Genomic DNA, 14,758 nt, shown 5'->3' on the forward strand with positions numbered 1-14,758 from the left:
GCTTTGTTGCTTGGACAGCAGCACTGCTCTGTCTCACCTGCCCTTGGCTCAGACACCTGCACCACCTCTTCACTCACAGCTGCAGCTCCAAGCATCACTCAGAGCTATGCACAGCACCCACAGGGTCTGGCAGTAGCAGCTGCCTAAAATGCTGATGCCCCGCTGATGCTATCCCTACACCCAGTCCTGAGCAGGTCCCTACCGATGACGATGCCCATACTCGTTTGTCTGTGTCCAGACCATAAAGCAAGCATTTTCCATGCCACTCCTCTATTAAAAGCAATGTGGTCTTCTGCCTCCATGGTTAGGATGGGAGGAAGGCTTTTAATAGTTATCTCTCAAAAGCCCTGAATGTACAGAGTTAAGACCCTTCCATTTGTAAGGAGCTCCATTCTGGGGAGTGTATGCCACAGATTTAGAGGCATCAACTAAATGCTGCTCTGGAAGGGTTAATGAAAAGGCCAGTTCACACCAGACTGAAAATGAGTGATAACAACAGGAGGTGAAATCCTGTGAAGCTTCCTAATTTTAATGTATGCTCCAGTAGACTGAAATCTTCCCGTCTTCAGAAGTGACTTTTGATAGCCAGCATATATTACCTGCCCCAAAAAAAGCAAAAAAGCTCAGATCATTAAAGCCCACTTTCCCAACTTCTGCTGTAAAAACTTCTGCTACACCTCTCCTGTATCACACACCAGAGTATCAGAGACACCTACTTCACTGAGAAATTCAATCCATGTTATTTCCTTAAGCTACCATTCAAGTAGCCATGTGACAAGCCACCTTGGAATCACTTTGCACTAAACTCTGAGCCTTCCCACCTGCTGTTACTTTTGTCAGCCACGTCCTTCACCCACAGGCTTCATCTAAACCACATCCTTTGAAAAAAAAAAAATATATATATATACATATGCAAATAAAGTCCTGGGAAAAATGCTTCTGCATCAAGTTAGTCAGCATGATTTCAAACACCAATCACCATCAGCAAGCTTACTAATTTAGGAGTGCTGTTAACAGGTGAAGGGGGAAACTAAGGGAACACCAGGCTGTAGATCCACTTAAAAGCATTAGTTTTCTTTTGTTTTTTTAACAGCTATTTCAAGCATACCTTAAAAAAAAGACACAATCACTGAAGTGGTAATTCAGGAAACACTAGGTCAATAAGGCTATCCAGAGCACAACATAGCACACACAACTCACTGGCTTATCATAAGCCAAACAACATGAGTTGAATAAGATGCACTTCACATGTTAGTAATTTAGCTTATTACTTAGTATCAGGAGGACATGTTCTAACACTAGAGGATTGATAACCAAGGTGAGATTTAGATTTCTAATGCCACTTGTCCTAGAAATGGACGTTAAAAACCTCCCAAACACGAGAACCTTAAGCACCAGTACAACAGTACAACTCATTTGGCTCCAATAGCCACCTCAAAAAAAGAGCCGGAGGAGAAACCACAGAATTTTTAGGTAATTGATTGGCCGGGAACAAAAAACCCAAGATCATTCTAGATGTCCTAACTTGTACCAAGAATCACTTCCTCCTTAAAATTCCTCTTAACTACACTGTACATGTGCGATTACATTCTGACATTACATACATTTGTTCTCAACTCCACAAGAAATCACAAGGTTTTGTCACAGCAAACAGCTGAACAAAGCTTCCTGCCTTACCTTTCAAACAGTGAAGCTTGCTAAATAGGACAGTTGAAAATGAATGTTTTACTTCTGAGCAGCACAGCTTAAATTGTTAGCTCAGTCTATCCATGATCAGAAAAAGTAAACTGAAGCTTTAGCTGCATTATCATAAGATTTCAAAGCTACTTAATAATCTACAAATACATACATTTATCTTTTCCAGCTAAGCTGAACAAACTTCTCAAAAAGCTGAAAGCAGTCTTAACAGTATCTCCTTGTTAAACCATTTTGTACAAAGAACTAAACAGCTTCCTCTGTCTTTATCAATTGTTCTAATAAATGACCTAAGGCTACGTAATTTGATCCACAACAATTTAACAATTACAGTATTTTCATCAAAAGAGAGTTCTGAGGTTTTCAAGATTCTAACAGTGCCTAACATTTCAAGTATATCAATGAGCTTTTGAAAGTCCTGGGTAAAACACTGCTCCCACAGAATTAAACATGACATGATCAGAGAGTTCTACAAAAGAAAACGAATTTTTTTTTTTTCATTTGAACACTTGCATGTTAAGCATTTAAACTGCTGTGAGGAGTTTAGATACAAGAGTTTCCAAGAGCTGTTCATTTCCCATTGACTATATCCAAATCATCATCTCCAACAATACACAAGCCTTCTAATTTCTGTCCCAGTAAAGGCTGACAAATAGCATCAACAGCAGCTGCTGAAAATTTACACTTTACAAGCATGCTACTCACCCACACAGTCTCTCTTTAAGTTATCTATTTTGTACTGGGAAAATTCATCAGAATAATTTTCAATGCATCAATTTAAGGATGCCTACAACACCACCTGGAAAAAACTATATGAATAATACAGAGCATGTACATACCTAAATATTTATTTAGGTATGCAAACTAGAACATTTCAGGCTACCAACAACACAAAAGTATCTGCATATTTTGATTGACACTCAAGGATATCTGTAAAGGTGCCTGCCTCCTTGGATGCACGAACCACTTAACCAACATCTATTAAACAGTAAGTTTAATATAAGGAAATCACCACACGGAAGTCAGATATGAAAGGTCAGACCAAAGACCCGTTTAGCCAAGCTACCTGTCTAACAGCAGTTGATTGAGGAGCAGTGACAACAGCTTCCCTCAGCCACATTTTTAGGGCCTTCCTCCCACAAACTGCATCCAGAATGCCATCTTCACCACTCCACAACTCACTTTTTTCTTCCACTAATTTGTCTAATCACATTTCAAACTAATTTGCATTCAAGATATCCCATGACAATGGAGTCTCGATATAATTATACACTAGATAACAACGGAGTCTCACAATATAATTACACATTACAGGAAAGCATCCTTCAGCTACCACCTCAATTTCATAATGCACCACCCATAATAGCCTTCCCACCTCCAGTGTCATACTGGTTGCAGACTTCCCCGGTATTGTTTCCCAAAGAGTGCTCCCCTACTGAGCCACCCCTCTGACTTACTGTACTGCCTTTTTACTGCATGAAAAGCTGGGAGCACATCCACATTGAACTACACAATGTGTTGCCTAGTTAATGTTAATTGAACAGGAACAGTTTCACTGGGGTTTAGCCATTTAAAAAAAATAAATAATGATTCCCATACACAAAGCATCTCAACTTTCTTACTGTTCATGGCAGGATCCCAGGGCTATGTTTCGCCATTCCCAAGTAGTCCAGGTTAATTTTGACATCTAGAACAAGGTTCAGGAAAAGAAAAAAAAATTGTCACATACGTCTGCACACTATTATTCACTGTAGATGTTATTTTAAAGAACTGCAGGGTATAGCATCTCCAACAGAGTTAACTATTGGCTTCTGCAGCTCTTTGAGCTCTGTCTCCACTGTGAGTGGAAAATTGGATAGCCCCACTTCTTGCCTGGAGGGAAAGTTCACATAACTCACAACAAATATGTGGCATCTTGCTCTTTTCCATGTATACAGAGTATTTCATACACAATTCTGGAAGGCTACAGCTTCAAATAAAAATCAATTCTAACAACAGCGCAGAAGAAAAAAAAGTTTGAGCTAATTTTTGCTTTTAAGCTAGTCAGACAGTCTCTATGTGTATCTCCAAAGCAGACCCTGCATTTTATGTAAATCACTAAGCACACACAAGTCACAGGAGGTATAGAAGTCCTAACAGAAGTAATACCCTGCATCATGATATTAAGCCAAGCATGCTTTTCATAAATTCACCCCACAGTTGCTACCACAGCAGGAAGCTATCTGGCTGGGCTTGCAAAAAGAACACCAGTCACAATGGAGTTGAAATAGCACAAAGTTACAGTGAAAGGTTTCACCGCCATTTGGAAGTCATCTTACCGGCCAGAACGAACAACTGGAGAGCAGGATTTGGGAGAAGACACTGCTTTTGTTTCCTAATGCTGAAAAGATAGCATGTCCATGGAAAAAAGCAGCCAGTTACCCCAAAAGGCAAAGAGCAATTAGCAGTATTGTAATTTGCAATGGCAGTCCTTTTTTTATTCATTCTAATGTAAAGCAAAGCGAGGAAACGCTGGTAAACGCGCTGCCAGCTTTCACTTCCTCTGCATTTCCCCTCAGAAAAGAAAAAAACTGAAACATTACACTTGGCAACTCGTATTCTCACACTCAGTTAACACCAGTGAGGGTCAATTCTATAATTCAACGAATTAATAATAATTTTTCTATTACAAGCCCTTGCCAACCTGAAGCTATTCATCCAGTTAAAACAATAAAACAATACTAACAACAAAAATCACATAGGAAACTGACAAGAAGCACTACAGGACATTCAATCTTCTTAACCAAAAGAAAGGAGTTACCTGAAGATAACAGAACCTATTGTATCTTATTCCATGAAGCTTTATTCCTTTTGATATTCCTCCTTGAAACGTGTCAAATTATTTTGCTTTTTACACACGCCCATCTATGCATGGCAGCCATCAGAAAGACCCGTGTTCCACAATTAAAATATTAACATGTCAGGAATGGCACACACAATCCACCAGGAACCCTCTTACACAGGTCGTTTCAGTGAAGAAAGCCAGAAAGACAAGAAGTTAGAAAACAGTTTCTGGTGGCAAGAAGCCCTCTGAAACCAGGAGGAAGATCCAGGCTTCCCACCATCCCCTAGCAGAGCATTTTGCATGACCTGCGTCTCTGCAAAGCCGTGTCAGGCTACGCCAGCGACACACACAAGCGTTACAGTGGAGGGCCTTATGAAAGGCTTTCAGTGATGAAAATCTCGAACAATGCCAGACTTGTTAGACACATCTGGGATGGCACTGAAACAATAAAGTCAATACAAAGATAGCGGTTTTTCCTCCAACTCACTCATTTTTTCCTCCTCCCATTTCTTTTTCCACCATTATTTATTCTTGATTCCATGTTCAGGACTATAAAGTGTTGCCATGCAACCTCTTCTCTTGCACATTCGCATTTTCCGGCCCACCCCCCCCTGCTACCATTGATTTTATTCATGAATAAACAATCTGAACTAGTAATGGGAGCTGGTTACAACCATGTGACTTTTCCATACACACATGGGGAAGACAGGACACTGCTGCACATCAACCCCACACCTCATCCCACAGCACCTGCCAGCCTGGCGGCACCATCAGCAGAGCGCTAGCACTACTGCCCTCCCCTGCATCCCCATCAGCAATGCTTAAATTGAACCACTTCTTCTTTCACTCCACACCAGCAGATCAATACAGCCTAACCAGAAAACACACTCGCTGCCTGTGAGGACGATGAACTGGGATTCTCTTACTTCACCTGCAATCACAGGGTTATCTGCAGGGGAGAAGCCACATTTCTACCTCTTGAGCAGCCTTTTAGCTTGCGAACCTCTGCCCTGGGTTTGGATCTCCTCCTCTCAATACAGCTGTGCCACAGGAGAGCTCAGCACCCTCAGCTGCTTGTCCCTGCTCTCTGCCAGAAGGCTACCAGCTGAGCTGCTTTAAGTATTTTTTAACCTGTTTACTGAGGATCAACCAATACAAAGTGTGATTATTTAGGCTGTTTAAACTACTCCAGCTTATTTTGGTTGGCATTCTGCAGAAGAGCTCACATAATTGCCTAAGCTGCCAGAAGGAAGGTTTACAGCCCCCCTACTGAAATATTTTCTCCTTCTACAAGCCGGGAATGATGGCCAACAGCAAAACCACACAAGAAACCCCTGCCAGAGTCCCAAAAGAAACTAGGCCTGTTGGCACATTTGTCATGACTCAAGGAATGAATTTTAAGAGGAGGGCAATTCTTGCTTACATTTGCTCAGCCCTTTCTAGGGAAGTAATTTCACCTAGCTCTTAGAAAAGACGTAACTTAGAACTCCACAAGCCAGGACAGCCACATGAGCACCTATGGTCACACTGCATGCAAGCCTCTGCCCTTGAAAGAAGGCAAAAGATGCTGGTAAAAATCCATTAAGTTGCCTTAAGGCTACAAGTTTTGAAAGAGAAAAATGCTACCACCACAGGCTAAAGTTAGACTACATGCTTACTAAGATGTTGCCAACAATGTTAACTATTTTTTATTCTGTTGTAGCCACCCCACCCACCACCAAACACAAACCCCAGCAAAATAACAAGTAGAAGACTACAGTAGCATAAGATTTGGGAACAGAAACTGCCTTCTTATTCTGCACATGTGAAGCACTATCACACCAAGGTCTTGGTCCATCACTATGGCTCTCAAATGCCATCAGGTATACAGATCAGCAAGAGCATTAAGAAAAAAACCTGAAATTAAGGAATTGTGGTAAGAAAACAAAACCCCAGGGTATCCATCTTCTTGCTAAAAGGAGACGCTAGGGGAGTTGTACCATGATCCATTTAGAGCATCACAGCAAACTCCTCCACATATCCAACTTTACATTAAGGTAAGCTCCTAAACAATTCCTGAAAAAATTAGCCTACTTGCAAAGATACAGCCCAGGCTCTCTCATAGCTAACGATACCACCATCGCTAAGATAACTGGTGGAGTTATCGTCCACCAACTCCAAGATAGCTGATAATATAATCACCTCATTACTACTCTCCTTCAAATAACAAAACTCCCTACTTGGACATTAAGGACAAAATTTTCAGACTCAGAGAAAACATGGTACCAAGTCTCACCAAGATTATGAAACTCCTGACACTAGCCCTTCTGCCATTAAAGATACCAGTATTTTATAACACCCAAGTCAAATGAAGAACAGAGACTGTGAATGCTTATGCATTTACCGTTACTCTTCCGTGACAAATGTGAGCAGCCACAAAAGACTGGTCTGATTTGCATAGCCATTGGGGAAGCAATGTAAGGCAACTTAAGCAATCTAGTAAATTCAGATTCAATATTGCTGAATTATCTAGATTTACAATTTGATTCTTTTGTAGCTCACTTGTTTCATTCATAATTTCCAGTTTGACTGTGTAAGCTTGCAAGGTCTCTAGTTTATATATCTCATAGGGCGTATACCCTGAAGGAAATACTTTAATTCCACTGTATAAAAACAAGCTTAGAACAGCAAACACAAGAGCCCAGCTTAGATTTCTAGATATACCATCACTGATAAGTTACAAATTCAATATTAAACAGAACTGGTTACATTCTGTCCCCGTTAAAAGCTTCCAACATAAACAGGCAATAAAATATAGTTGTTAATAAGTGACAGCAATACAACCACATGTATTTTGTAACTTCTAGCTGCTACTACTTAAAAAGTTCCTCACTAGCAGTGAGCAGAAAGATGATCAGGGAGAGGAGGCTGGCGGGCGGGGGCGGGGGCGTGTGTGTAAACTATTAATACAAGCCTTCTACAACTCTGGCACCGTGGTGGGTAACCAGCTTCTAAAAAAAAAAAAAATACATGTACAGAATACATGCCAACGTCTGTAGGATTCTAGTGCCACTCACAGCTTTCTTTAAATAACGGATGTGCTACTCACTTCCTCTGTTCTATTCAAAATCCGTGGGCAGCCATAACCTTGCCCAGAACCATGCCTGTTGCATAACAGCGAAGCCAAAAGTTGACAAGGCAGAAGGGCAAACCATTTCTCCCTCTCTGCTTCCTTCAAGAGCCACATAACATCTGTGAGCAGGATGCAGGCCAGTGTTTTGATTCCTCCAGAGCTCAGGAAAAAAAGCCTTTCCTCTACCTCACTGTAGTGCAGAACTGATGCTTTCATGTAAAGATTTTACGGAAAGCATGAAATGATGTGGATCATTCAGCTCCTACACAGGCAGAAAGCTAGCTGGAGAACAGCAGTCCCAGGAACATCTCTTTAAAGGCATCTGGAAACATGACTAGTTTCAAGTGGGAGCACTGTCCCCATCCTGCTGTGTTCAATGTGATGCTCCATCCCCAGCATTTGCTGGGAACAGCAGTCTTGCTTTCCCTCCACTCACCTCCAGCCACGTCACTCCTGTTTCTACCTGTGAGAGCAATAGTAAGGTGTAGCCACAGGGTGAGTTAGCGAACTGATAAAAACATTACTGAGTGGGTTAGTTTCCCATGAGATAAGCAGCATGAAAGAAATCACCCTGCAATCACATAAGCATTACCTCTGCCAAGGGAGCCGCAGCGGGGATTGGGGCACAAGGTAGGACCACCCGAGACGTATCAGATGAGGTACCTGCAGCACCAAACTGCCTCCAAAGCTTCTAGCATCAGGTTTTGCCCTCCAAGTGTGAATCTTCTGCTTAATTTTCAATCCGTAACAGGTTTATGAAGGAGTTTAAAATTTAAAAGAAATGTTTCGTATTTATTTCTTACAGGATTATTTAAATAAGTAGAAAACATACTACATCAATGTGTAACAGCTTCAACTTTAGAGAGCTGGGTTTTGTGCCAGTACAATAAAAATCTGCTGGATATTTCAGATCACCATCTTAACATACTGCTGGATATTCCACATTAGCATTATCAGATAAGGTCAGTTACTCAAAAGAATCAAAGTTCCCACGATGCTAAATGGAATGCACGTGGAACACATTCAACTTGATATAAGAACAGACCACTCGCATGGAGATCATAAAAAACAATCAAAAGGAACTGGGTTTAAATTTACACGTTTATCCTTGCTTTCTTCAACATACAGGATTCTAATATTTAATCATTATTATACACCTCAAGAATTCAGCTTTATTTTATTCACAACATGGAACTTCACCTTCCTCCTAAAGTTTGCGCTTGACCAGATGGAGGTATAATCAAGCTTATTTACAATGTATCACTGTCTTCATTTGCCCTGGTCTGCAATTTCTGAACGCTAGACTGATAAAATTGTCCCTCTATTTATTTTTCTCATAAAGAATAAAAGAACAAAGTTCTTCCCTCACTTCCTTACAAAGATGGAAATTTGCATTCATAATGGGACTAACGTATTGACATACTGAGTACTACAATATCTGTTAAAACATTTACTTTTAAGTCCTCAGAGCTAGCACAGGCAGTCAAATCATCCCATCCCTGGTTGGAACCATGAGACCTGTGCAATACATTCCCACATGCTTTGTGCTGGCTGTTTTTCTTCTGCCAAGGTGGAACAGCTTAGACAGGACCTCTGTCCTAAAGCAGCTTATACCTCCCACCTTCAGGCAAATAAAGCGACTTCCGAGAGACAGGACAAACAAGTACATATGCCAGTACGCTGCGGGAGCCAAAGGAAAGTGTCCGACAATGTGGGTAAAGTCCTGCTGCTTTGACTACTGACAACCAGTTCTGCTTCTGGTCCCATCCACACCTGCACGAAAAGACACCAGCAGTTTGGCCCTGTCAATAGCCTTCCACGTGCATCACCATCTGGGCACCCCTCCGGAGCAGGGTCCTGTGGAAAGGAACAGCAGGACACATAACCTGACCGTTCAAGTGGGCACAGGGCACCTGCCAGGATTAATGCTCTTTAACATGGCAACGGAAAAGGTTTTAAGTTTCCCTCAAAATTTAAGCAACTACAAGTCAAGGCAAAAGCTCTGAGAACTTCTTTGAAAGCAAAATTTCTGTTCCCAACCTATTTTCATTTCTGCTTTCACCTGTACATAAGTCTTCTCATATTTAAAATATTTCATATTAGAGAAACCAAGCAGAATAGCTTTAAAAAAAAGAACATGTTGGCATTGCCAAACAAATCTCACATTTCACAACCATAGAACACACCACCAAGCAGCTGCATCAATCACAAAGAAGTTAAAACAAAAGCCCCAAGAAATCATATGACCAGTGTCGTTCGTATTGACAACAAAACACTTTTTCCACATAAGGAAAGAAAATTACATACTGCCCACAGCAAGTTCAAAGCAAAAACACTGACAACGCAAATCAGAAGCTGGTGCATTCTTCAAAAATTTAACATACCTGATTCACGTAAAAATGTCTTCTCAAAATACATATTGGAAGACATCAAATTCATTATAGGACATTGAACATGGGAAATCTTTTTAATTTTCTTACTGTTAGTCTTCTCAAACATACAAGCCAATTAAAGGAGTCAGACTTAAAATTTTGTCCCAGCCTGCAAGCTCCTCTTGGGTTCAAACAGATCATATCCTAATCCAAAAGATACCTTCAAGAAATCCACTTCTGAAACTCTCCTGTCACCAATACCAAGTCACACATTGCAATTCAATGCACTTGGAGCTTAGTTCCCTTGTCAGATCCTTCTGACACGGGACAGAGGCTATCCACACTATACAGCATAGGTGCGCTTTCACCTGAAACACTTACCACTGTGTAAAACCCTTAGAGACAAAGTTTTATGAAAATAATTCAGATGAAACCAGCAAATTTATCAATTACCCTGCATGCTCACTGAAAGCATGCCTTTTCTTCCAGAGACCACTGACATTGCTTAACTACTTCCTAGTTTTTCAAAGACACTTGGCTTAGGGATAGCAAATGAACTAAGAAAAGTTTCCTCCACGCTAGAGTTTTTAATTTATCCATAAAGCTCTAATCTCCCAATTTTAGGAAGCTTGTTGCATCACAAATAGTTAAAAAGAAAACCATAAAAATGTTTCCATTCAGTATTCTGACAATGCAATACAGCTGTGAGAATTAAAAAAAGCTGAAAGTAGAGAACCTTGAAAAGAAAGCAGAACATCTGTTGCCCCATCTATTTAAGCTTTTACCTCCCACTCACGCTGACACCATATACACTATGCCAGATCTGTGATAAAGGCATCTGTCCCTGTGAACCTAGCCCTAGGCCATCAAAGTCAACTCTCATAAGCTATTGAGAGTCATTAGAAAAGTTTTGTACTACTGATATAGTGAAACAGCCAAACACCAAATAAACTCTCTGAGGCTGCTAGCTCTTAAAACAAATGCTTCATGACTGTTCAATTTTTGCATAGTGCAGTGTCTCAGACAGTTTTGCCAGCACAGATATATCAACTAAAAGAATAAAGTAAAAAAGCCATGTACTAAACATCACTGCTACTTCAGCAACGTAACAACCATGAAAAAGCAGAGCATTTTTGATAGCTTTGCTTGTGGTATTTGTGGAGATGATATAGTACTGCTAGCAGAAACACTCGCAGCAGAATACACTGCAAATTCATTTGGAGTCTCTACCAACATGTTTCTTTGTAGTGTGGACTAATTGCCCCTTTCTAACAGCTGGACCATACTAAGAACATACAGCCCTTGAAGTAACATCACTGAAACTTTTAAATCAAACAGCAAAGGTTATGCTTTTAGAACCAGACATCCTGGGCTTGATCACCACTGTCAATGAAACGCATACAAGTATAATATGATACTGAGGTACACTCAACATGAGACAGTTTATTGATTCCCCCACCCACCCACCACCCAGAAACTCCCAACACTTCCGTCAGCCTGTTGCAAAACGACAGAAACAAACCAACATGCTTAAGGTTACTAGAATTCAGAGGAAAAAGCAAGGCTTTACTTTGCATGCTCAACCCCACTGTGCTTCTCGCCAGTTCATGTGCCAGCAGCACAAGAGCCCTTTCTGCAGCAGCTACATTTCACTTCCCCTCTGAGCCCCCTTATAGCCTCATAAAGGATTCACCATCCATCTCACACACACTGCCTCTGTAGCGCTATCAGCTGAACATGCTCCCTTTCTCTGTCTCACCCCACTCAGCCCTGCTTTGAGCAAGCCAAATCCTCACAAGCTGTTTGAGATGATCCCAGCGCTCATCATCTCCCCACAGACACGCTCTGCTACCATTTGTGGGACCGCGCTGCAAACTAGATCAGGCAGTCTGTGCATGACCCTTTTTTTCTGGCTGGGTAAGTTTGCTGTTCTGCTTCATGCCTGGCACCACCAGAAGTTGTGCCAGTGACACCACAAATCGCCAAGTCCCCAAGCCACTATTATTGCTACGGTTTATGTACAGTTGAACTATAGCCTCAGCTAACTTTCAGTTTAGTAAATCTTTTACAGAAGAGCAGAAGAAACTCTTTAAAATAATAATAAAAAGCTGGCTGGGGTGAAGTCGCTTTAATTCATTTTTGACACCTGGTGTCAACCCAAGGCTCACGAGAAACAGTCTTGCTTCTTTGAAGCAGAACAGCATGCTAATTTGTGCTGGCAGCTCACTACAATTTTTTGAACTTCAGAAGTGAAGGAAAAATGTTTAGAAGCACAATTTTGATAATCACAGAATCAAAGAGATCACAAGAAGTGCATTCAGGATAGTATTTAATCCCAGTTACTACCCAAACTTCTTTTACTATCAACACTCTGCAGTGTATGCTAGTATTAAACAGGATTGAAGAACAGGCTTTACCATGAAATCAGAGAAGTGGGGAGAGTGCCCTGAAGGTTATTCATTAGCATTATCTCTATGTGTAGCTCACTGGGGAAAGAATAAGGAAGAGTCCTCTGTGGCATTCTATTCAAATGCATGAGCCATATTTAAACGGGGAAGGGAGATATTTCTGATGCAGACTTCACAGCAGGTCCATGACAGCATCAGTTTCACTAACACTCTGAAGATCTAGGCTAAAGAGGCCTTTGCCATACAGAACTGAGATGTGCACCTTGCATCTCCTGAACTATACGAAGACCTGAGCCAAAACTCCAAGGGCTCTCAAGTTAGCATCATGTTTTTCATAGCAAGGCAAAAAGTCCTGAACAGTACCCAGTAAAAACAGAGCATGGCCTAAATTTTATGTGAGAAGAAACCGATAAGTTAATTAAAACCTACAGTTGCATCCCCATTTCTAAGGGCCGCATCTCAGAAGTAATCCCCCAACCTCCTTCCTGCACCCAGACCTCAACCAGCCTATTTAAAGGCCGGGGAACAATAAACACTGATGAGCAGAAAGGGTCGGGGGAAGGAAGAAGACCATTACACTGACTGCGGAACGACTCCTGGGCAAGGAGAGTTGAAGACACTTTTTCGGAGGAGCAGAAAGCACAGCAGCCCACTCCCCAAGCCAGCTGGGACCCCCAGCCCGGCCAGTTCCCCTCGTTCCCCGCCGCCTCCTGCCAGGACCCCCGCCCGCCGCGACCCCTGCGCCTGCCCCCGCTAACCCCCGTCCCCCAGCCGCCTACACCCCGCGGGGCACGGCACAGCCCGCTGCCCCCTGCACACGCCTTCTCTCCCCTCGCACGGTGCTCCCGGCTGCAGCGAGGGCAGCCCCTCTTTTTCCCCCCCTCACAAGCCGGGTCTCCCCCCGCTGCAACACGCTGTCCGCCCCCCCCCCACCCCGTGCAAGCAGGGCACCCCGAGGCCCCCCCCGCTGCGAACAGCAGCGCTCCCTCCTCCCCGCCCTCAGGTCAGCTCCCCCGGCAGAGGGGAGCCCCTTCCCTGCCGCCCGGCCCCGCGCCGCTCTCACAGGGCGGCCCCGCTCCCCGCCCGCCGGCCCGCGACCCCCCGGCCGCACAGGCCCCGCAGGACACTGGGGGCCCCCGGCCCCACCGGGACCCCGAGCGGGGCAGAACCGGTGAGCGTTCCCGCGCACCCTTCTCACCTGCGGGCCGCGGCTGCCCGCCCGGCGCCGGCCGCGGGCCCCGCTCCGGAGCGTTCCCAAAGTCCCGAGCGCGGCCCCGCTCCCCGCGCCCGCCCGCCCGCCCGCCCGCCGCCGCCTGGCCCCGCCTCCGCCTGGCCCCGCCTCCCGGTACCGCACGTCACCGCCCGCGCCAACATGGCGGGCGCCGGGCCTGTGCGCATGCGCCTAGGGGGCAGGGGACCAAGGCGAGGCGGGGGGACTGGCGAGGGGGCGTGCCTGGGGGCGGGGCGTGGTAGGGGCGGGGCTATGTAAAAGGGGCGTGGTATGTGCCCGCGGGCCGGGGAGGGGCAGGAGGGAGGAAAGGGGGGATGGATGGATGGATGGATGGATGGATGGATGGATGGATGGATGGATGGATGGATGGATGGATGGATGGATGGATGCATGGATGGATGCATGGATGGATGCATGGATGGATGGATGGATGGATGGATGGACGGACGGATGGATGGACGGATGGATGGATGGATGGATGGATGGACGGATGGACGGATGGATGGATGGATGGATGGACGGACGGATGGATGGATGGATGGATGGATGGACGGATGGATGGACGGACGGACGGATGGACGGACGGACGGATGGACGGACGGACGGATGGACGGATGGACGGATGGATAGATGGACGGATGGATAGATGGACGGATGGGTGGGTGGACAGATGGGTGGATGGGTGGATGGATGGATGGATGGATGGAGGAAGGGAGGGAGGGAGGGATGGGTGGGTAGGTGGGTGGGTGGGAGGGAGGGATGGATAGATGGAAGGAAGGAGGTAGGGAGGGATGGATGGGGTGATTCAGGGGGCAGGCTGCAGTGCACAGGGGCAGGAGCACTGCCTGTGGGGGCTGTCCCCAGGAGCACGGTGCATCAAGAAGAGCTGCTGGAAGAGCAGGGAGGACAGCAAGAGGCAGCAACAGCCCTTGGTGACTTAGCGAATGCAAGTGATAGATGTACAAAAACATCTCCTTGTGTTCTCCAGGGGATTAATTTGGGACCAGCGTTATTACCAAGTGAAAGGCCAGCCCCAAGTTGCTTTTCTGACCAAAGCTCAGAATTGCTTCACCTGCTCCTGTAACACTGCAGGATGGTAACCCCAAGGTTTCTTCA

At 44.3% G+C, this 14,758-nt stretch overlaps 1 protein-coding gene across 10 annotated transcripts in view; it reads right to left on the bottom strand.

Annotated features, from left to right (window-relative positions):
• Positions 1 to 13,705, bottom strand: part of KLHL13 (kelch like family member 13) — an 84,551-nt gene extending 70,846 nt beyond the window's left edge. For 2 of the 10 annotated variants that reach the window (XM_055727402.1, XM_055727397.1), the window contains exons 1-2: positions 13,610 to 13,705; positions 3,318 to 3,382 (exon numbers count right to left, since the gene is read on the bottom strand). In XM_055727402.1, coding sequence (XP_055583377.1) covers positions 3,318 to 3,382 — 65 coding nt within the window. In that variant the 5' untranslated portion in view covers positions 13,610 to 13,705. Of the gene's footprint in view, positions 1 to 3,294; positions 3,383 to 4,013; positions 4,150 to 13,609 lie in introns of those variants that run through there. The other 8 variants (XM_055727405.1, XM_055727400.1, XM_055727396.1 and 5 more) reach the window with 7 other exon arrangements.
• Between the last annotated feature and the right edge of the window lie 1,053 nt (positions 13,706 to 14,758).

This window comes from Falco cherrug, chromosome 15 (assembly GCF_023634085.1).
Source record: "Falco cherrug isolate bFalChe1 chromosome 15, bFalChe1.pri, whole genome shotgun sequence".
Taxonomy (NCBI): Eukaryota; Metazoa; Chordata; class Aves; order Falconiformes; family Falconidae; genus Falco; species Falco cherrug.